The 23,845-nt window shown below is 38.7% G+C and overlaps 1 protein-coding gene across 6 annotated transcripts in view; it reads left to right on the top strand.

Annotated features, from left to right (window-relative positions):
• Positions 1–1,020: 1,020 nt before the first annotated feature.
• Positions 1,021–23,845, top strand: part of AP1S2 (adaptor related protein complex 1 subunit sigma 2) — a 29,917-nt gene continuing 7,092 nt past the window's right edge. Inside the window, exons 1-5 of one of the 6 annotated variants that reach the window (XR_010119593.1) lie at positions 1,021–1,322; positions 3,487–3,665; positions 11,035–11,143; positions 11,524–13,496; positions 22,482–22,579. Coding sequence is in view for 5 of the 6 variants with exons in the window: in XM_055269251.2 (XP_055125226.1) it covers positions 3,487–3,665; positions 11,035–11,143; positions 11,524–11,799 (564 nt within the window). In the remaining variant the exon portion in view is untranslated. Of the gene's footprint in view, positions 1,323–3,486; positions 3,666–11,034; positions 11,144–11,523; positions 14,439–16,427; positions 22,580–23,845 lie in introns of those variants that run through there. The other 5 variants (XM_063634575.1, XM_055269251.2, XM_055269252.2 and 2 more) reach the window with 5 other exon arrangements.

Raw genomic sequence — 23,845 nt, 5'->3', positions numbered from 1 at the left:
CTTCAAGGAAGGTCACCTAATCCCGTGGGACTCCCCTTTCCTTATCTGTAAATGACTAGATGATTCATCCATTCTATCATTCAGAAAATTATGAACATCCATTATGCCCCGGCATTACGCTGAGCATTACAGCTCTTAACGAATTTATCATTTTATAGTCTTTATCAGTCAACTCACATTTATTAGTTGTGTTATATACCAGGCAGTGAACTAGATTGAGATGCAAAATGAATACAATTTAAGGTGTGCTAAATAACGGCTAACGGGCATGTGGGTGAAAGACGGAATCGCTCTTACAGGGTTTTAGGGTGAGGCTTCATAGGAGATGTGACATTTGAGAGCAAGGACATGCCAGGCACAGCAAGTCGTCGGCAGTGCTAAACTGGAACCCAGGAGGCTGGTGGGGCGACCCAGTGTGAAGGAAGAGAGATCTCGAAGGTGAGGTGCTGTCCGGGCTTTTCAGCCGAACGGACGGTAACTCATCCAGTCCGCAACACCGAGGATGGGCGAGGCGAGCCCAGGGAACAGACTCCCGCGAAGCTCGGGGCGGAAGGTGTCTGGGCTAGGGCTGGAGCAGTGCAACGGGAAGGAGAGGCCGGATTCCGGACAATTTTGAGGCAAAATGATAGCAAAAGGCCCGTGAATGCGTGACGAGCTCCGCAGAAGAGCTGACTTGTTTTTCCAGAGTTGCAGCACTCCCTCGTCTCCTCCCACCCTCCTCGTCACACCTCCCCGACCCACCCTCTGGGGACACAGAGAATCATTAGAGCTCGAACGTGGCTCTTCGCTGTCCAGAACTTCCCTGCCCCGCACCACCCGCTAGGCTAAGGACGCCGCAGAATCCCGTCCTCCTATCATTAAACAGGCAGGACAGCCGCCCGCGCGCGTCCCGGAGGCACCAGCAGGAGTGCGCGGGCGCGCGGGCCCGTGGGCCCGGCAGACGCCGCTTCCGGGTCACGTGGCCCGGCTTCCGGTTCGCACCACCCCTCAGCGAAGAAGCCTCCAATCGGCTTCCTTGGACTCAGCAGTTACCTGCGCTGCCTCCGGTGCCGCTGGCGACCGCTGAGCCGCTTCCCGCGCGTCGCCTAGCCCGCCCCTCAGCTCGCCGCAGCCCCGGCTCCTCCCTCGTCCGGCCCCCGGGGCGGGGTCTGTCAGCTTGCCCTTCCCTCTCCGCCTAAGCCTGCCCTCCGCCAGCCGGGTCCCCTCCCCACAGCACCACGGCTTCTCTTCCTCAGCACGGCGACAGGGGCTTCCCCTTAGTCGCCGCCGCCGCCACCGCCGCCGCCGGCGAAGCTCCGCCGCGCCCGCGGCCCGCGGCCGCCGTAAGTCCCTGGGGACGAAAGGGGGCGCCGGGGATGGGGGAGAGGGGGAGGGAGGGCTGGGCGCGCCCCCCGCCACCCCGCGCGTGCCCCGACGACCCCACCCAGAGCCTGCCCGGCCCGCCACTGAGTCGCCGCGCCCGCAACTCACTTCTTTCCGCGTCCGCGCCCTCCGCACCACTCCGCGCCGCGCCCGTGGATGTGGGGGCCAGTCCCGGGCTCTGCGACAGCCTCGTGGCACCTGTGGTTCGGGAATCGCCTCAAGTTTTGCGGGGCGCTTTCGGGAGGGGCCGGGGGCGGTGGCGGCCGAGGACTCTTGGCGCCCCCTGCGCGGCGGCGGATGCCATTGTCTGCTCCGCTCCTTGCCTGTCACCTCGCCCGGGCTTGGTCAGTGATGGAGTGTGGCCACGGGAGTGGGGGGGAGGCACCGGCGACGGCCGGACCCGAGGAACGCTGGCCCGGAGCCCGCGCCGCGGCTGAGCCCATTGTTTTTAATGCCAGTCTCGAGGAATTGTGGTGCCCTGTGATTTGCGGCAAAATCAAAGCATTGGTTTTTAACACGAGGAAAGGAATACTCGTGCATTGCAACCGGGTTTCGTCCCATGTTAGGACATAATTTATTTTAAGGAGAATACATTGTTTTTTCGTCCTGCAAAGTGGTAGGGCGGATACAGGACCCCCTGCTCCAGACAGCCTTGAGCCCATACTCTTCGCAAGCAAACCCTCACCCTTTCTGGTCACCAAGATCTAGGAATACGAGGTCCATTCTTTTCCAAGTTCTGGTAACGGGTTTGCAGTAAATGTCCAGTTGATGCTTCACTTGCTGCCCCCTTCGAATGCCGCTATCTTCAGGACTTGCACGGGAGGCACTTTGGTATCACCTAATAATGTCCTTATATTTTGTTCCCCTGACGCATTTTAAGTGAGATAATAAGACCATTTTAACTTTACTAAAGTTGAATTGCCACGTCATACATTTCTAGATATCTTGTTGATACCTTTTTGGGTGGTTACAAAAAGCGACGATAATTTCTTACGGAAATTTAGGGCCCATTTTTATTCTACATTGGTTCTGTAAATTTCCCCTCCCCGTGTTCAAATTCAAGATGGTGTGGTGAATCTTGAGAATCATGCTTGAATCTTATTTGCAGTAACGCTGTTAAAGGAACTTAACAGTGGTTAAAAGAAAAAAGGATACCTATGTGAATTCTGCCTTTAAATTACCTTTGTAGAAACAATACTTCTGTTTGCAGTTGAGATGACCAATTGGATTACAAAAAGCTTGGCGTTAAAAATGAAACATGCAGACTAATCAACACATTTGCAGATCACAAATACATACAAATTAGTTTAAGTATAAAACACACTAGAATTCAGCATCCACTGTATCTGTAGATACTATTTTTTATTTTAAATGAAGTATTTCATGTAATGTTTCAATACTAAATCTTATTTAATAAGTGTAAATCTTATTGTGACCTTTTAAATGTTTGTTTTCTTTTTCATAATACTACATTAACTCAGTTCTAGATTTTGTACATATTTAAGTTGGAATGTTTTAAAAGTCAGATGAAAACATACTTTTTTATTAAGGAAAATTTGTATTTATGGGATTTTTCGGTTAATATTTTGGATCATTCTGTTTTGCTTAAAATATGCCATCATAAACTGAGGAGAACATTCCAAGATATAAGCTACTGTCTACAAGTAATTCACCCTGGAACTAGAACGGCCTCAGGATGAAAAATAGCAGGTCTTCCGTTTCTTTCAAAAGTACCCAAACCAGTTGATGTCTACCATTCTCTTTTGATGCATATAGAGAGTGCGCAATGTATAGCACAGGTAGAAAATAGTTTCTTAAATTGAAAGAGTGATCTTTATTTTTCTTCAAAAATTTCACTTCAGCTTATTACCCATTTTTCTTTTTTCTCCTGCACACTCCCCTCCAAACTTAATGTGGAACAAGGTGGGATTGGAAGGTTTGCATCTAGAGGAAGATCTGTCCAAAAGAATTTTTTGCTATTTTAATTGGCATAGAAATATTGATGGCTACTAATCATTTGTCATTTAAATGCCCCATCCCCTAAAGCTTCTCTGTGAAACACATAATCTTAACTTTATTGATTCAAAGTATTACATGTAATCTTGATTTTATTTATCTTAACAGATGCAGTTTATGTTGCTTTTTAGTCGTCAGGGAAAGCTTCGACTGCAAAAATGGTATGTCCCACTATCAGACAAAGAGAAGAAAAAGATCACAAGAGAACTTGTTCAGACCGTTTTAGCACGGAAACCTAAAATGTGCAGCTTCCTTGAGTGGCGAGATCTGAAGATTGTTTACAAAAGGTATAATTTTTATTTGTCAGAAAGGTGAAATAGAATCAAATGTTAGGTCATTTAGGAAATTGCAGACTTTAGTGATGACATTTATAAATAATGATTAATAAAGATTTAGGTGAACTAGGTTTAAGGTAAAGCTTTGTGTTTTTAAAATAACTGGTGTTTTGATTGATAATTACTGAGGCTGAAATGATAAAGGCAGGGAAATAATTTGAAAACTAGTTATATAATTAAAGGCATAAATGGTTATTCATGCTTAATCATCTTTATAGAAGAGTTTAATGAATTCATTTCATTGCAGGGGAAAGTAGGGTCAGTATTTTAAATTGTGTGAGTAATTCTCTGAATTTAGACAAGTACAGGTAGAGTCTAATTCTTTTTCCCCGAAAATCTATGAAGTAATGACTAATATTTGACATGCCTTTTATCTGATTTTTAGAATCTTACGTATAAATACCTTGACTATGTAGACTATTTCAATCACATAGATGTTTTCTTTGTGTATATATGAGATGTGTTTGTAAGTAGTGTTTATTAACTTTTAAGTACCCTTGTTGCTATGGTGGGGGTGCAATTAAATATGACAGATAATTTTGTCAAGGACAGATTTTTTTTAAAATTTGATGTTTTAGCCTGTAGGCTTCCACACTCCTATTCCATGTCATGGCAGACATCACTGAGCAGTCATACCCTTGATTTCCACTGAGCCCTGAGGTTGCCTCAACATCATTATCAACACAGTTCTCTAGGACATTCTAGTGAAAGCCTAATTCATCAATCCATTAAATAAATACTCCTTGAGCATCTGTTATTGGTCATTTGAAGGGTCTAGGAGGCAGAGTAAGCCCTAAGAGCCATTGTTTCCTCTCCATCTATCCTCCAAGCTACGCTCTACAAAGATTGAGCTTTAGGACCAACTCACTTCCCCTGCCCATCTGCCTTCAGGCTTCCAAATAACATTAGCCTAACATAAAAAGTACCTCTTGCATTATCCTTCAGCTGAAAACAGTTTAGTATGAAGAGCTTTGCACACACAGGACTGGAAACACAGTGGAATTTCTCTTATATCTTCATTTCTCTGTCTCCACTTCTTCTCTCTCATGTAACTTCCTTCTTAAGGAAGATATGAATAAAAGCAGTGATGGAGTTTAAAAAAAAATAAAATAAAATAAAATTTGATGTTACAAAATGACTCATAGATTGGCTTTTAACACTAAAATTTTTTTAGTGCTATACATCTTTATTTTATAAATATCTGAAACCCTGAATACCCTAAAATAAATTTCTCAAGATTGTTCTAAGTAGGTTAAAAGAAATAAACTTTCTTCTTTTACAGAACATTTTTTGAGGGGACATTTACTTCATTCCCCATTTGTTTCTTTTTGAATAATTTGCTGAATTTAAGATAAGAGCATTTCTGCATATAAAAAGTTCTGCTGTGTGGGGAGTATGCATGGAAGTAACAGTATGGGATACAATGAGGGTGGGAGAGAAGTCTGGTTTTCTTCTCAGCTTCCCTTTATTGCACTCCAAATATGGGTTGGATATTTTGTCAGGGAGATGGCTGGGAAGAAATGGAGATTACAAGACATAGAGAGTTTTCTTAAATATTGAGGACTCCTCTTTATTATTTAATGATCTTTGGTGATTTTGTATCTTTGGGTGATTTTGTATCCAGTGTTTCGTTTGGTCTTATTAAAGATCATAGAAAAATCATATCATTTGAGAGGTGAGAGATGTTTTACAGTAATCTAGTCAGGTGATTTTGTTTTGTTTTGTTTTAAGCTTTTTGCCCCATGGGTAGAACCTTAAATAAAATGAGTGGAAGTGAGGCTGCTCCATGTGAAATCAGGAACAAAGATCCTGTATCCTGGCTCACTTGGCCTTTACCCCTCTGCACAGGAGACAGTTCTTGAGTTTGAAAACTGCCGTTGTTGATCAAACTTCAATTTTATAAAGAATGCAAATTTGGGAGAAGTGACTTGTCTAGGGCCATATGCCAGTTAGTGATTGACATGGGGCTGCAACTCAGATCTTAAGCTTGGAGGCAAAGATTTTAAACAGGGCTGGAAAAAGATCAAGTTTACATATCTTAAAAGATTGAACTGAGACAATGGATGAGGGCAGGAGGGGCTGAGACTGGCACCTGCAGGATCAGTAGGAGACTACGTGAGATCCTGAACCCAGGCACTGGAAAGGAGGGCTATCACTAAATAGCCATTATCAAATAGGCAGGTTTGATAAGACTTGGTCACCTCTAGAGGTGGGAAGAACATAGGAGGCTGAGGCAGGAGAATCGCTTGAGCCCAGGAGTTCAAGTCCAGCCCTGGCAACTTAGTGAGACCCTGCCGTCTCTACAATTAAAAAAAAAAAAAAAAAAATTAGCTGGGCGTGGTAGCATGCACCTGTAGTCCTAGCTGCTCTGGAGGCTGAGGTGGGAGGATTGATTGTGCCTGGGAGTTCAAGCCTGCACTGAGCCCTGATTGGGCCACTGCACTCCAGCCTAGGTGACAGAGTGAGACTCTCAACAACAACAACAAAGTGGAGAGAGCAGTGAAGAAAAGGGAGGAGTGGGGTGATCTCCACATTTCTGGTTTGCTGATGGGGTACAAGGTGAGTAGAGAACTCGGCTCATTTTGGGGTGAGTTGATTTGGGGATGTCTATGTGACTTTCATTAAGAGAAGCCTGATTTTCTGGTGGGATGTGGTTGATGTAGGTATGGAAGTCTGGGGAAAATAAGACAAAGTATTAGATCACCAGCATTCAAGTGACAGGCAAAGGAGATGAAGAAGGGACCTTCAGAGTGGAATGAGAAATTTCACCAATGCCAGATGTTGCATAAAGTTCAATGAAAGTGAGGAAGGAATCTGGTAGATTTTACAGTGAGCATTTCATATAATGCCCTTTGCCAGAACATTTTCAGTGGAATAGTGGAGATAGAACTCTTGATGTAATGGGGCGAAGTGTGAAGAGGTGGAGAAATTTAAATAGCATGTGTAGACTATTTTGGGGAACTTTGCTGTGAAGGACAGGAGACGAGGTGGTAACCACTCATAGACGTAGGAGTGGGGGACAAGGTTTTTAAAAAAGAAGGTGTGAGAAGCTTAAGCTTATTTCTAGATAGGGGAAGGAGTCCCCCGTGTGGAGGAGGAAAATACCAGCAAGGGATTCAATCCCAGGAAACACTGCTTGGTGTTCATGCACATGTGTTCATGCACATGTCACTCAGCCCGTCCGTCTGTGCTGAGCCACTACTTTTTCTTTTGAAAGCTACAAAGGGTATCTAATCCAACTCTGACACTTATATCAAGCACCTTTAAATAAAAGGTGGACTTAAAAAAATAACAGCTTTATTGAGATATCAGTCATATACAAAAGGTGGAATTTATCAGCTCTTTATACGTTCCCCCTTCCATTTCATACTGAAAACCTCATCTACTCTACCACTTGCGGACATATTTTTTGTTGGTATAAACAGGTGATTTGTTTTCCCTACTGCTGGAAACGAAGAGCATTTTAAGCAAGAGAATTACTGCTTAGCTCCTGAGAAATTCTGGACTAGGACTTCTGCTGTTCATATCAGCAAGTGATTTTTGTTGTTTTTGTTAAATTATCTCATCTACGTTCTTCATCCTGAGTATTTGGCATACAAATTCCCCCTTTTGAGGGGGGAACGATGGATAAGAATAATTAATATTAGCTGAAAAGACAGACTGAAAATCTGGGGACTTAAGTTCTGTTCCCTTTGTAACGTTAGCTAGTTTTATGACTTTAAACAAGTCACTTTGTTTCCTTATCTCTAAAATAAATGCTCTTGAAGATCCCTTCAAGACAGAATACTGTGCTTTTTTGATTCCTGTTTTGTGTAGCATTTTGTGGAAGAGTCACTGGATTAAGGTCTTTTAAAATTAATTTAAAAACATATATATCTCCAAATTACTAGCTTGATAATTTGTTAAAGAATACTTATTGATTTTCTTTACTAACAAAAGAATTTTTAATGACATACCAGTGGGTATTCAGAACACTTTAGCTACATTCACCCACAGTCAGCTGATATTTAGCTGATATTTAGCTGACTGCAGAGAAGTCATGTGTTTTGAATATAAGAATAGGCACTTTCAGATGTTCTCTGAGTGCCAGTAATTAGAGTAAGCCTTAATCCACTGTGCTAAAAATAACCAAACATACCTTTCTTCTTACTAGTCTATTATTAATTTTACTTCAGATTTAGACTTACAAATAGGCACTAAGAGAACAAAATGAGCTCATTATTGAATTTTTTAAAAACCATTTGGTCCTAAATATAGGAAGTACACTTCAGGTTCTCTTGGTAATCTTTTACTAAATCAGTATGGCATTTTTTATTTCTCTCCTCTTCAAAGCTCTTAAAATATTGTTTTGAGCACATTTTAATTTTTGCCAGGTATGAGATTACTTTAATGCAACTGCTGGCTATAGTTTTTAATGTAAAACTTGGGCTCTAGAGTCAAATTGCTGTTCCTAGGCAGGTTACTCAAACCTGGGTCTCTTATCAATGCAAATAATAATGGTATCTCATGGATACGGTTGTTGTGAGGATTGGAATGGTAAAATATGCAAAAGCCTTAGCCAACATTTAGTGTCTCATTTAGGGCGAGGATTCAGTGAATGGTACTTAATTGTTATGTTTCTGTTTTTTTCCTTCCCTAAGCTTTCTGGAAAGAGGTACATTATTATCCTGATAGCTATCTGTTCACCTACACCAAAGAATTCATTAATTTGATTATTCTTTTTCCATTCTGAGTGAAAGTAAACATTACTGGCTGGGGCTTAGACACATCGTTTCTGATGATTTTTAAATTAATGCTTCCAAGTGATTCATGCAGTTTAGGACCTTCGACTAGTGTTTAAGTGCTTTTTATTTGTAAGGAAAGAGGCAGTACTGTGGATAAGGAGCGAGGATGGTACGAGCATTAGATTGTTTAATAGTAGTAGCATGAGGAAATCTTTTTTTTTTCAATTTTAAATTAACTTTTTATTGACAAATAATGCAGAAAAAATACATAGAAATTATAGTGTAGAGCTTGATGAACTGTCATAAACTAACCACACCTATGCAACCTCCATTTAGATTAATAATAAACTACCAACATCATAGAAGACCCTTGTGCAAGTGCCATTCACTATCCTTTCTCTCCCATGCAAGAGTAACTATCTTCTGGCTTTGAATACTATAGGTTTTTATTGCCTGTTTCAGAATTTAAATTAATAGAAACGTAAAGATTATATTAGTCTGCTTTAACCTCTTTCTCTCAACATTTTCTTTTTTTTTACCAACAAAGATTTTTTTTTATTATTATTATTATACTTTAAGTTTTAGGGTACATGTGCACAATGTGCAGGTTTGTTACATATGTATCCATGTGCCATGTTGGTGTGCTGCACCCATTAACTCGTCATTTAGCATTAGGAAATCTTAAATAAAAGGAATTTTACTTGAAACTGTTAGTAAACTTTGTATAATAAATTATTTAGCATCCTGTTCCTATCAGCTAGTCATATCTGGTTTTTAATCTACCATTTTTATGTCAGTCCCTTTAATCTTTAGTTTTCTTAAATCAGGGAATCTTATGTATCATTTATCAGTTTCCTCAAATTCAAAGTTCTATTTAATGAGCATGGGTTAGGGAGGATGGAGAGTTGGAATACTCCATTCTCTTTTTAAATAGATAAACAAAAACAGAGTAGTGATGGGAAAGAGAGGGAGCACTTTGTTAAAGTTGGCATTGATGCCCTGTTTTGTCTTCCATGACTTATTCCCTTCACAATGATGATAAATGAACACATGTGAATACCTCCTCTCAATAAGACTGCAGTAGCCCCACCATTTTAAATAACTTACTGAGTGTTGAAGTCGGGTAGAGTAGACATGCACAAAGTCATGATACATGTGCCAAGTGAGTTTGTATGATACAGTGGAAAAAGGCCTGGAGTTAAGGTCAAAAGATCAGGTTTCTTATCCCAGTACTAACACTTGTAGGCACTGTACTCTTAAGCCTCATTTTTTTTTTGTCTTTTTTTAATCTGTAATCAAGGATGAAAGATAGTACTTGCTGTTGAAAACATCAAATAAGATGAAATGGTTTTAATAATAAAATTAATGCTGTTGTGTGAATACTAGTTATTTTCATACTAAGGAGCAAGAATTCATTGAGTCTCAAAACGGGTTGTTCGTGTTATTCTGTATACAGTATTATTTTACATTAATGCTACAAGCAGTAACTGTCCATTGTGTTTTCTAAAAATCATTTAAGTGATCTTCAGTGAAAATTATAATCTCCACTGCGATGTTCTGTGTTTAGCCTATCTTAGGTTTTTATTTTCTTTCTTTTCAAAAGCCTTAAGTACATGCAAACCATTTTAAAATGCCCTTTTAATCCTCCTCAAAGAACTTGCTATGCCTCAAGGTTGAAGTTTTGCTTCCTTGGGTCAAGCATAACCTGATTCCATATGCTAGAATCGTAATTTGAAGGAGAATGTAAGTTTCCCAACCTTATTCCCTCTTCTAGGGTAAATAAACTACACTTCAGTTCAACAGTGTAGAACTTGGTAAATTTGAGGACAGGTCTCTGTTTCCCTTAAGTGACAGGAACTTTCTGTTCTCTTTCTCTAACTTCTGTAATAACGTGGAGCTGTTGTTGTTTTCGTGTGGTTTATTCCACAATCCTAGAAACCTTTTTAAAAACAATTCTATGCTGTTAGAAGTCAAGAGCATAGTTACCCTTGGGGGTGGGAGGTTGTGACTGGGAGAGGGTAGCAGAGGAGTTTCAGGGTTCAGTAGTGTTCAGCTTATTGATCTGGGTGCTGGTATATAGTTGAGTTCACTTTGAAAATTTATTGAGCTTGTAGGACTTAAGGTCTTCTCTGTGTGTATATTATACATATTCCAATAAAATATCCCAAAATATTGACCTCACCTTGACATTATCTTCAACAAGTCCTCCTTCAGTTGGAAGGTTTGTTTTCTTCTCTGTACTTATAGTTTGAATTAATCTGCTATATATTTTGTTTTTATTAAGTAAACTTAGGAAAAACCTGGGTCTGCTATGTTTTAAAATGTTTATAGAAAAGAACCTGAAAGGAAGAAGGGCAAAATCACTTATTCTTTCTAAGTGGTATGATTATTTTGTTTTTTTCTTTTTGCTTGCCTATGCTTTTCAAAATTTCTCTTATGCATTTATTACTTTTGTAGTCTATGAGAAAAATCTGTACTGTTGTGAAAGAAGAAATAAACTGTATAAACTTGGGGACTTTCATAATAGGATATGAAAATATATTTAGAAAACATGATTATAGGGTGACAGTTTTTTTCACATTTGTACTTTGTTACAGATATGCTAGTCTGTATTTTTGCTGTGCTATTGAGGATCAGGACAATGAACTAATTACTCTGGAAATAATTCATCGTTATGTGGAATTACTTGACAAGTATTTCGGCAGTGTGAGTAGTATTTTATTTTAGGAAATTGAATGCCATAGTATTTTTTGGAACCTTTTCTCTAACAAGTTTATTATTTGGTTGTCTTGGGGATTCTAACCGTGGGAGAGGGTGGGAATGACTATTTATTAGTAGAAATTATTAAGTTGTCCATATTGGGAACATGCAGAGCCCAGTCTTATTTAGCTTGTAGGAATATGTTTTCAAGTACTTGAGATTTGGAAATTAAGCTTACTTAAACCAGTGATACTTAGTCATTTTTAGAAAGAGTTAAGATTGATTCACTCTAGTTCGATTTTATTCACTACCTGATAGTGAATAAGCATCTTCTGCTTCTGCAAGTTTTAACAATTTTTTCTTTTCTTTTTTTTTTTCCTTTTCAGGTCTGTGAACTAGATATCATCTTTAATTTTGAGAAGGCTTATTTTATTTTGGATGAGTTTCTTTTGGGAGGGGAAGTTCAGGAAACATCTAAGAAAAATGTCCTTAAAGCAATTGAGCAGGCCGATCTACTGCAGGAGGTAAGCTACTTGTTCTCTTCACTAGGTACTAGAATGTTTTGCTCTTGCTGGGGAAGTCTCATTCATCATTCTTACAGTTTCAGAAAGTACCCTGAAGCATGCTTGGCATGTAGTGTCCATCCATGTGCAGTTTATTGACTGGAATATGTGTCAGTCACGTCAACTCAGTTATCTATGGATGGATGGTTCAGTTTGGAGATGGTCTGTCGGTCAGGCCTCTTCCCAATGGCCCTTTTTGGACCCTAAAACACTGGAGTCTAAACCTTTAGAGGACAGACTACTTGAAGAAGGGAAAAGATTGGCTGAAAGTAGCAGTAGGTTGAGAACTCTCCATCTATTGCTTCAAATTGTTTAAGATAACCCCCTTTTTCATTAGTGTAGATAATCAGGAGTTGACAGTGAGATTATGACATTTTAATTCCAAATTGGCTCATATTTTACCTCGTGTCCATTAAATGCAAAAGTAGCCAAGCAAATGATAGTGTTTTCTAATTATACTTTTTGTAGAAACTTCTAGTTCTTTTGTGTTAGCAAAACTAAACAGTATTTGCATTTCTCTTTGCTCTTCTTAAATAACAAACCATGTTCTGTGAAACTGCATTCTTGTCTTACCTCCATATCCCCAGATGTGTTAACTCCCTTTTCTTTCTAATTACCATAGTGATCTTGGGTTAATCGTGCAGTTGATGCTGATGTGCCTTCTATTTCTGAAGCTTAACATTTCATAGATAAGGCTACCTTTTTCCAAAAACTTAATGATACCTTAATTCAGATACCAAATTAAATTATGCTTTAGAGCTAATTGTGATTTTTATCATATGGAAAGCTTACAGCATGAGAAGTGATTAGTAAATATTGAAAAATGAAATGTGTTTTCACTAAAGTAGTTGTTAAGTGTGTGTTTGCATGTATGTAAAAGTCTTGAATATTTTTGGCTCACTGGTTCATTTTCCAGAAGCATTGAAAATATGAGTTTGTATTTCCAGTTTATTTTAGTCCCTTCTTTGTTACATACTTGTTTATCAGTTTGTTCTTGTCTTTTTTTAGTCACCAAAGGAGACTTTAAGTCCCATTTTTTAGCCTTGGAGGCATTCAGTTTTAAGGGAGTGAAATAAGGGGAGAAGAGTAACTTACTTTATCCATTTTAACTTCTTAACTCTTGGACTCTGTGAGGAAGGGAAAGCTATTTGAGAATCTCACTGCATCAGTTACTGACTGGGACAGTTGTGGGGATTGCTTGAAGTTGAGATGACATCATCTGGATAGACATCTACTAAATGTGAGACAACGCATTGTACACTTAATGATCTTGTAGTTATCAGAAGAGTGGTTAAGGTGCCTGCAAAAGTGAAGTATTAGATTCGCAGCCCTGATGCCATCCACTCTTCAGCAGTGAAATGAACACAGACCTTTTGCCTTGTGTGTACAGTTTGCCACAGTGGTTTACCAGTTGATTGGAAATGTTATTCTGGAGGTTTGTTTTTAATATCAGGTGCACTGACTATAAGCATATACTCTACTGTTGTAAAATTGGTTTTTAAAGTTAGTATCTCCTTATTTTGCTGTTCACTAATCAGACTTTTTAAAAAAATTAGGTCAAAACCAGGATTAGAAATTGGGAATTTTTCATATATGTCTTCCCTTGATCACTTTCATATTTTGTCACAGATCTGTATTCTGCTCTGTCAGAACCTGGCATTTCTTCCAAGTTTTTCCATCATTTTCTGATTAATTACATTGGCTTTAAAATGTATTTAAAGTTATTGAAGTTCAACTTTTAATTTTAATATTTTTCCTGGAGAGTAATTTTTTGTTTGAGATGGAGTTTCGCTCTTGTTGCCCAGGCTGGAGTGCAATGGCACGATCTTGGCTCACTGCAACCTCTGCCTCCCGGGCTCAAGCGATTCTCCTGCCTCAGCCTCCCGAGTAGCTGGGATTACAGGCTTGCACCACCATGCATGGCTAATTTTGTACTTTTAGTAGAGACAGGGTTTCACCATGTTGGTCAGGCTGGTCTCGAACTCCTGACCTCAAATGATCGGTCCCCCTTGGCCTCCCAAAGTGCTGGGATTAAAGGCGTGAGGCACCGCGCCTGGCTGTGCCTGGATTTTTAAATGCTACTGGGAAATTGCTATAGGCCTTAGAATATGACAGCAATGTTAAGTTTACCTTAGAGCATATATTTAGTATTTAATGTACTAGGGGATAAAAACATTATTGCAGATCCATATTTATTTGTGTGTGTATATGTACATATGTATATATATTCCCCTATGGGAGTATTTTAATAGTTAATATTGTCCTTCTGTTTGAAGTACTATTTTTATGTCTTTTTTTTTTTTGAGATGGAGTTTCGCTTATCACCCAGGCTGGAGTGCAGTGGTGCAATTTCGGCTCACTGCAACCTCCGCCTCCTGGGTTCAAGCAATCCTCCTGCCTCAGCCTCCCAAGTAGCTCAGACTACAGGTGCACACCACCATGCCCAGCTAATTTTTGTATTTTTAGTAGAGACAGGGTTTCACCATGTTGGCCAGGCTGGTCTCAAACTCCTGACAGATGATCCACCCACCTCGGCCTCCCAAAGTGCTGGGATTACAGGCGTGAGCCACTGCGTCCAGCCTATTTTTATGTCTTTAATTGGGGAAAGTAAGTGCAGAGAGAAAAGCATAGGATGAGTATGGTTGGTCCCATGTAAAATATTCCTTACCCCCTTGTAACCTTTGTTTAAAATAAAGAAATGAGTACTGTTAATTACAGTTCCTTGTCTTTAGAAGAAAGCTGTGGTCCTGTTTCTCTTCTGTGACTACTTTTACATTGCTTTGTACACAAACGAAACTTGAGTACCACATTGAGACGTTGTCTATTTAGCAGTCTGAACCATTTTTCTTAGCCATGTAGGTCTTGGAGAAGCAGTAGGTGGTGGTCCATTCTGAATTTAGAGTGAGAATACATTGTAGGTTAAGGCCATTATGAAGCCAAGCTCAAGTCTGTGTGGAGCAGTAAGGCTTCAGGTTATTCTGTTCTCTTCAACAACATACTCTAAGAAGAAATGCAGGAATGGCAAGATGCATGTTTCCTAAAAATAGATTCATTTATGTTTTTGATGCATGATACAAGTTTACATCTGTGGGAGAGTATTTGAATATTTTATTCATAAAATAGTGAGTGGAATAAGAGAAAAAGCACTCCACAAACTGCTGGAAAACTTTTTGTTTTGGATACCATGACAACAAAAATAATTATGATGGTAACTAATGCTTGAGTGCTTGTATATGAGGCCCTGGGCTCAGCAGTTTGCTTTAAGCATCCTGTGCTAATCCTCAAGAAACTCTGTGAAAGGTTAGAGGTAGCCTAATGAGAAAGTGGAAGCTCAGTGAGGTTCCATGACTGGCCTGAGGCCACCTGGTTAGCAACTGGCAAAACCAGGATTCTAAACCCAGATCTACTAGGCTTCACAGCTGTGTAAAATCTTAACCACTATGCACTTCCCCTAACCTCAGTTATGTATTGTCTTGGTATATATATTTTAAACGTTCTGTTTTAGATATGAACTTCTTTGTTTCTCAGTCATATAGTGAGAAATTCATAATTCTCCCAAAGGTTTTTCTATGTGGAAAAGAGTAGATTTCCTAAGACAGTGCCATCTTTGACTTCTTAGACTGCAAATTTTTATTGTCCAGATTATCAGCAGTTGGAATTTTTTATTGGATATGTAGATATAAATAATATTTTTCAACCTATTTCTTGTTGGATTGATCAAAATGCCTGGATTTATAATAACTTTTTTGGTCTTATAGTTTGGGGTATAGCATTCACTTAATTTCATGAAATGATTTTGCTTCCAAAATTGTAAATATAACTGTGCAGATCTAAATTCAGACTTACATTTGTAGTAGAAGTCCTAATTGGTCAATTTTAATCTAATTTTTCATGTATCATTTTTCTATTTAGTGTCAGGTCTTTTACTTGAATTGATTATTTCTAAGCACCAAAGATGATTTTGAACTTACCATGTACTTCTATCTGTTGACTTAAAGGTGTACGCAAATCTCAATGATTTTGATTTTTTTTAATTTGTGAAGTATACATTTCTATCCTTAAGAATGCTTATTTTCTTCAGAAAAATTAAAAAAAAATTTCTCTTACCCAATTTGCATAAACACGTAGTTTAAGGTAGTCCTTCATTTTATAGCCAAATAGGGAAGAGGGTCAGTGGATACAGATTTTCTGTTAGCATATTACAGTTAGTAATAAAAATGTAACATTAAATGTATATTCAAATAATAGTTGCTAAAATATTAGCAGACATTGTGATTAGATAATAAAGATATCTTTTTTATTTTACTTCATTACTTGGTAAATAAAGGATTAGTTTTGACATTTCTAGACCAAACTTCATATTTATTCCTTTTGGTGTTTGGGTGTATGAATACGTAATTAGATTTGGGGGTAAAGCCCAGAAATTGGCCCATTATCCATTTTTTAATGTTTGGCTGTCTTAACATGCCACTGGTACTAAAGATGATTCTTAAATTATTAAAGTACAACATGCTGAAATTGCTAAATTGATATTCTTTGCAATACTTGGAATACTTTTCCCTACCACCTATTTTAAGCTAGATTTTTGGAGGGATATGGTGGGGAGTGGTGATATAGTTGGATTTATTTAAACACACACATATATCATGACAAAGGAAATAATAGTATGGCTTTTTTTCTGTAAAGTCAAGCACTTACCAGTTTTTCTCTGCTCCTTAATTTTATAGAGCCAGAATGAAGAATGGGGAGGTTTGTCTGAGGATATCTTATGATAAAGAGCAGTCTAAGGCTTTAGTCTCTTTGATCCCCAACTTGTTTATTGGTAACTACTAAATTTACCATTTTTGTGGCATGGATAAAATGGAGTGCTATGCAAATACTGTTGCACGTGAGATGATTTCTAAGTCCTTGCTTGATCCGTGAAGATCAAATCGTTAAATACTGGGCATTTGGGCTTTAACCCTTAGCGGTTGATGCATGATCGTGTTGATTAGCGCTTTGAGATGTGTCAACCTTTCTTTTTTATACTAACAGCATCATTTTGAAATTTGTGGTGTTTTTTCTTTTGAGCTTTGTTTGCTGTTGGTATTTTTTCTCACTAATCCGTGAAATGCAAAATAAGTGAGGTACCAAAAGCAAGCATTATACTCATGAATTTGCTTTTACTTCGAGATGATCCACTTTATGAATAGATTTACTGGATTTGCAGTTGTTTATCTGCCTCATCTAGAAAGTGGTACTCTACGGAGGATTAGTGCTGCTAAAATTGATTTGTTTTAGTGCTGGGGGGCTGCATGATATATCTTAGTACGATGCTATATTTTTGTGAAAGTAATAATCTGTGGGACTGCATACAAATGGAAAGGTAAGAATCTTAGGAGAAAAGTGATTTCTTTTAAAAAATGAAGCTTTTGTAACATTTTAATAAGTACTTTTTGAAGTATTGAATAACATATCTTTTAATATGAAGTTTTGGACTTTTTAAAGGTCAGCTCTTGATATAATTAAGAATATTTGGGCTGAGCATGGTGGCCCAATCCCAGCACTTTGGGAGGCCGGGGCAGGTGGATCGCTTGAGCCCAGAAGTTCAAGACCAGCCTGGGCAATGTGGTGAAACCCCGTCCTTACAAAAAGTGAAAAAAAAAAAAAAAAAAAAGACTAGCTGGGCGTGGTGGTGTGTGTCTGTAGTCCAAGCTAATCAGGAGGCTAAGGTGAGAGGATTGATTGAGCCCTGGAGGTCCAGGCTGTAGTGAGCCATGATCATGCCACTATATACCAGCCTGGGTGGCAACAGAACTAAACTTTGCCGAAAGGAAGGAAGGAAGGAGGGAGGGAGGGAAAACAGAAAAAAGAAAGAATATTTGGGCATGCTAGTCAAACTTGAGAATATCTTAAATTGTTTTAAAAAGATGCTTCCAAATATATACAATAATGTCATTTAACAGCAAAAGGCATTTTGATATAAATCCTCCTAGAATTTGCTTAAATAAGACAAACTTGTGTAACTCCTTTGTAATTACTACTGTTCATGTTAAAACCTTCAAGCCTCTTTCTTTTAAATTGGGTTTAAAGTTAACAAGACTATAGTCTTTTATTGCCAGCGTACTTTAGTTTTTTTATAGGTAAACTTAATCAGGGTTTATTATAACAAATTCTGGACAAATGAAGTTTGATTACATTAATGCTTGAAATGGAAATGCTTGAAAGGAAGGGCAGAAAGCAGGACAAATGTTGCCTTTCATTTTACATTTAATAAGAAACAATTTGGCCAGGCATGGTGGCTCACGCCTGTAATCCCAGCACTTTGGAAGGCTGACGCAAGCGGATCACTTGAGGCCAGGAGTTCGAGACCAACCTGGCCAACATGGCAAAACCCCATCTCTACAAAAAATACAAAAATTAGCTGGGCGTGGTGGTGCACGCCTGTAGTCCCAGATACCTGGGAGGCTGAGGCACAAGAATGGCTTGAACCCAGGAAGTGGAGGCTGCAGTGAGCCGAAAACGGGCCACTGCACTCCAGCCTGGGCGACAGAGTGAGACTCTCTCAAAAATAAATAAATACATAAAATAATAATTTGGCCAGTGTCCTTACTCACTGGTTCTCAGGTTGTAATCATTTTGCTTTATGTGTTTTTGAGCCTTTTTTCTTTTCATGCTTTTCAAAATTTTGAGGATTTTCCCCTTGCTATTTCTATTCTACTTTTCTTTTCTTAAATGCTGATCCTGACCTAGTAATTTGATTTCATGAGCCCTAGGGTTGGAACCTGCACAGGGACCTGCAAAGAGAATAGTCTGTGGTGTTGGTGGTGATTTTTTTTTTTTTTTTAATTAAAAAATACTTTCTGAAAAATTTCACGTTTGAGTCCTTTTTTCACCTACTGACATTTTCTTTCGTTTCTTCTGATGCCTTTTTTAAAAAATAAAAATTCCCATTCTGGAAAAATTAGCAAATACAGGCAAACACACTAGAATATAATCTTACCCACCAACTAGAGCCAATTAGATTAACTCAATGGTTCCCATGGGGTGGGAGTGGTGCAGTTGTGCCCCTCTAGGGGACATTGGGTAATGTTTGGACACATTTTTGGTTGTCACAATTGGGGGTGCAGTGCTACTGGCATCCAGTAGGTGAAGACCAAGGATGCTGCTCAGAATTCTACAGCGCACAGGACAGCCCCCTTAGAACAAGGAATTATCTGGCCTCAAATGCCAGTTGTGCCCAGGTTAAGAAGCCTTGGTTTAATTTAACACTATGGAGTAAAGATTCCATTTACATTTATAGACTGCTATATCTTTTCAATATTATATGTAGACCACAGTATAAATAACTGGCTAAAAATTAATCAAAAATGCAAAAAATCGAGAAAGGATAAATGTGCTTAAGAACACACAAATAGCTATAAAAATCATTCCTAGGCCAGGCGCCGTGGCTCACGCCTGTAATCCCAGCACTTTGGGAGGCCGAGGTGGGTGGATCACGAGGTCAGGAGATCAAGACCAACCTGGCCAACATGGTGAAACCCTGTCTCTACTAAAAATACAAAAATTAGCTGGGCATGGTGGTGTGTGCCGTAATCCCAGCTACTTGGGAGGCTGAGGCAGGCAAATCGCTTGAACCAGGGAGTCGGAGGTTGCTGTGAGGCGAGATAACGCCACTGCACTCCAGCCTGGCGACAGAGTGAGACTCCATCTCAAAAAAAAAAAAAAAAAAAGTCATCCCCATGATTCACCAAAATTACCTCTATGTAATGACCAGTTACTGGGGAGATAATCTATGGTTGACTTTAGAATCCAACCTACAGCAAGGCTTGTAGGATGTCACTATATAATTTAATTTCCTCAACAACAGCCAAATCTGTTAACTTCTATTAAGGTAATTGAGTTTTTATGTGGAAACTGAATTGAGTATACCCTGCAGACAGAACACCTTTGAATTTTCTGCCAATCTCCCCAGCCACTTTAGGGATTTGTTAATTTCTTAAAGGAGGAATAGTTCAAATGACCAGAATTTACATATATAGACTTTTGTTGCATATATAGACTTTTTGTTGTTGTTGTTCTCTGGCATCCTGTTAGCCTTAAAGGTTTTACTTAGTAAAGATATTTAGTAGCATTTGAGTATTTGAAATTCTGTGATTCCAAGAAATCTTTTACCTTTGAAAAACCCTGATTAAATTTAGGGTATTCCAAGGCAAATACAATACAGCATGTCCTAAAACATGCTTAAAATATTTCTTTGCAGTCTAAAATTATATTTGCTAGCTGGGCACAGTGGCACACTTCTATAATCCCAGCTACTTGGAAGGCTGCAGTGGAAGGATCCCTTGAGCTCAGAAGTTTGAGACCAGCCTGGGCAACACAGTGAGACCCCTCACTCTTAAACAGATTATATTTGCTAAGTTAATTATTCTGCTTTTTTTTGTTTGTATATTTGTTTTGAGACAGGGTCTCACTCTGTCACCCAGGCTGGAATGCAGTGGCACCACCATGGCTCACTTGCAGCCTTGAACTCCTGGGCTCAAGTGATCCTCCCACCTCAGCCTCCCGAGTAGCTGGGATTACAGGTGCACACCACCATGCTCAGCTAATTTTTAAAAAATTTTCGGTAGAAATGGGGTCTCGCCATGTTGCCAGGGCTGGTCTTGAACTCCAGGGCTCATGCAATCCTCCCACCTTGGCCTCCCAAAGTGCTGGGATTACAGGTGTGAGCCACTGCACCTGGCCTCTGCTTTTTTATTTTAAAAGCACAACTAACTGCTAGATAAAGTGATTTGTCTTTAGTATTTGATAACTAATGGGTTTTAGAGCATTGTTTATAAGATGTAGTAAATTATCTTCATCATTATTTTTAAGACAAATTTATAAGACAAGTGTTATAGAAATAGATCAACAGCACAATAGAAAAAGATGGCAGAAAACATGAATACGTAATTCACAGATGAAAGCAAAACAAATGGTCCTTTTATTAAGGGAATGCAAATTTAAAAATCAACTAGACCCTTTTTGTTTGTTTGTTTCTTCTTGGATTGGCAAAGATGAGCACTTAAAAGTTGTATTTTGTTTTGGAGGATTAGTTTGGTTATGTCTACTAATGACTAAATGTGTACATACATTTTGACCCATTAGTTACACTTCAAAGAATTTTATCCAACAAAAATGTACTGAGACACATTGCTTAGTATAATAAGCCATTGAAGCTTACCTAAATATTCATCAGTGAGAAATAGGTTAAGAAAATTATAGTACAACCATACATGAAACTGATGTAGCTGTAAAAGAAATGAGATCGATTTTTTTTTTTTTTGTAATGATATGGAAGGATACTCAAAGTATATCAAGTGAGAAAAGATCTAGGAACAGGATATTATTATTATTATTATTATTTTATTTTTTGTAGGGACAGGGTCTCACCATGTTGCCCAGGCTTAGGAGCAGGATATTAGCTAACTTGTGTTACTTCTGAAAATCTTTGAAGTTCCCCCTGCTCTTTTTTCCAGAAGTGTAAAAACAAGCATGTATTTAGTATTATACACTTTTAAAAAATGGAAAAATGCTGCTGTGTGAATGAAAGAGTATACATCGTGTTGCTCCAGATGGTAAAACTAGAGTAGAATTTACTAAAATAAAGTTTCAGCACGTAAAGTAAAGCACTTCTCTGCTCTTGGCCATTTTAGACACTAACCATCTGGAGCAACCATGTAACTCTTGCCACTCATAGCTAACTTAATGTAAAAAAAAAAAAAAAATCGCTTGACTTTCTTAGCACTTCACAAATGCTTGTAAGACTGACACCAGGAGCCCTGTCATCTAAAAGGCACCTTATAGAGTGCTTTCAATTCTTCTGTTTTTTCATTCATTGCTCAAAATAGATCGTAGTGAGATAAGATAGTCTCTGGCCTTCTTGGTCTTTGGCACAAGGAAGAGGGTTCCAGAGTTGAGAGTAAGGACTTTGCATCCTTTGCCATAGAATTCGATTAGGGGCAATAAAAAGGACCATTGTGTTCTAGAATGTGAAGGACTAAGCATACCACTTTATAGTGCAAGGAATAAGTGAAAAAGTCCTTTTATAAGAAAAACTGCACTGAGAGCAATAACTTGAAATTACACTTATTTATATTTACTTTTCATTAAATGTAAATTATTTTCTTTTACCACATTGTACTACTAGAAAGAGAATCAGGGGTTTAGGCATTCAGTCATAGATATTCAATACCATTGGTTTACTTAAGCACTTCTCATGTCAACAAGACTTAAGCCTGCAGATAATTCCCAGTTTATCAGTGTTCGTTATAGCTTCCCGCTTGGTTTTACTTGTGAGTCATAAGCCTAGTATGGTGAATATCTAGGAAATTTCACGGTAACAGGGCTTGTCTTAGGTTTTGAGAACAGGTGTAACTTGACTCTCTCTGCTGTTTGTCATCCTACACTTCCCACTACATCTGGTCCTTTTTGTAGGGTGTTGAGAACAACATTTTTCTTCATGCAGGGGAAAGTGGCAGTGCATGTTTTCTAAGAAGGACAAATAGGAATAGAATAAAAGAAAAAGTATATTGGGGCCGGGCATAGTGGTTCATGCCTGTAATCCCAGCACTTTGGGAGGCTGAGGCGGGTGGATCATGAGGTCAGGAGTTCGAGACCAGCCTGGCCAAGATCGTGAAACCCCATCTCTACTAAAAAAAAAAAAAAAATACAAAAATTAGCCGGGCACAGTGGCAGGTGCCTGTAATCCCAGCTACTCAGGAAGCTGAGGCAGGAAAATCGCTTGAACTCAGGAGGTGGAGGTTGCAGTGAGCTGAGATCATGCCACTGCCCTCTAGCCTGGGCGACCGAGCAAGACTCTGTCTCAGAAAAAAAAAAAAAAAAAAAAAAAAAAAAAATATATATATATATATATATATATGTATATATTGGAAGGGAGAATGGGAATGGAATCAAAAACATTGGTCTTGCATGAGAAGAGTCTTTCTCATTGGTTATGTGGTGATAATGGGGTAAAGCTGTAGACTTTTTTCTTCTTTAATTCATGAGTAAGATGAGCAAAATTGAGGAAGTGTCATTTTCTTGGCCTTGAGAAATGACATCATCTAAAGGAGAATCGTTGGGACTGGGGAGAAGGGGAGGGGTGTATAGCTTGAGGACAGTGTGAAGAGTTGGCAGTAGACTTGGTGGGGAGCAAATTAGTGAGGAGCAAAAAAGATTTCCTGGGATTGAAAGCCCGTTTCAGGTTGAAATAATACATTGTCATCCTTATTCAAAGAATAGGTCTCCAGGGAACCTGTACTAAGGACAATATGTGGTTTATAGTTGTACAATACAACTGGATTAAAAAATTTTTTCTCACTGTTTTCATTCTGGCCTTTATTCCCACTTAATTGAAATCACTGGGGTTTTAGTGTTTTAAGAAACGGATAGTTTGCTGAGTATTATATGTGATTATTTCCTACAGGTGCCCAGGGGAAGAACAAGATAGTAGGCCTAGGCCTGCACAGGGTCCCTTGTGTGCTATGACAGACTTTACTCTCACCCTCCCTAATTCCTAATTGATATAATTTTTATGTGACTCACAAGAGGTACTGGTGGTAAGAGGTATAAACTGGAGTTTATAATTGAATCTACTTTCTTTGTATCTGAAAGAAAAATATTTTGGTTAATTCTGGGCATATCATTTAGCTAAAAAATTACCTTAAATGTTAAGTGGTCCTTAAGGCATTTATAACAGAACTTTTTCAGACCCTAGCAGTCTAAACTGGGAAATTATTTAAAACGTTATTAAAGCAACTTAAAATGGTAAAAATAATACATTTATTTTTGTGCGTTTTAGAGTTTCTTTTCTTCTTGAAGGATGTTTTTCCAGTGAAGAGGGGTTTCTCCCTATGAAGAGTATTCTCACAATTTTAATAGATGGTAATTTCTTACTTAAGTACAGTAATACGGATCATTGGCTATAAAGAATAGTTCGGCTTATCATCAACCCTTTTCTTTCCTAAAAGTAGTAAAAGGTGTGTCAGGGTATAAGTGCTGGAAATGCCTGGGTAGTCACATTGAGAATTGTTCCTGTAGAATTGTTGGTGTAGTTCATAGTAAGTCTCCTGGGGAGGAATGGTTGCATACTCGGCCCTATTTGGGAAATCACCTCTTCTCTTTT

The sequence above is a fragment of the Symphalangus syndactylus genome, chromosome X (genome assembly GCF_028878055.3).
Source record: "Symphalangus syndactylus isolate Jambi chromosome X, NHGRI_mSymSyn1-v2.1_pri, whole genome shotgun sequence".
In the NCBI taxonomy this organism is placed as follows: Eukaryota; Metazoa; Chordata; class Mammalia; order Primates; family Hylobatidae; genus Symphalangus; species Symphalangus syndactylus.
The sequence above is the reverse complement of the archived record's forward strand: the minus strand, read 5'-3'. Positions and strand labels throughout refer to the sequence as shown.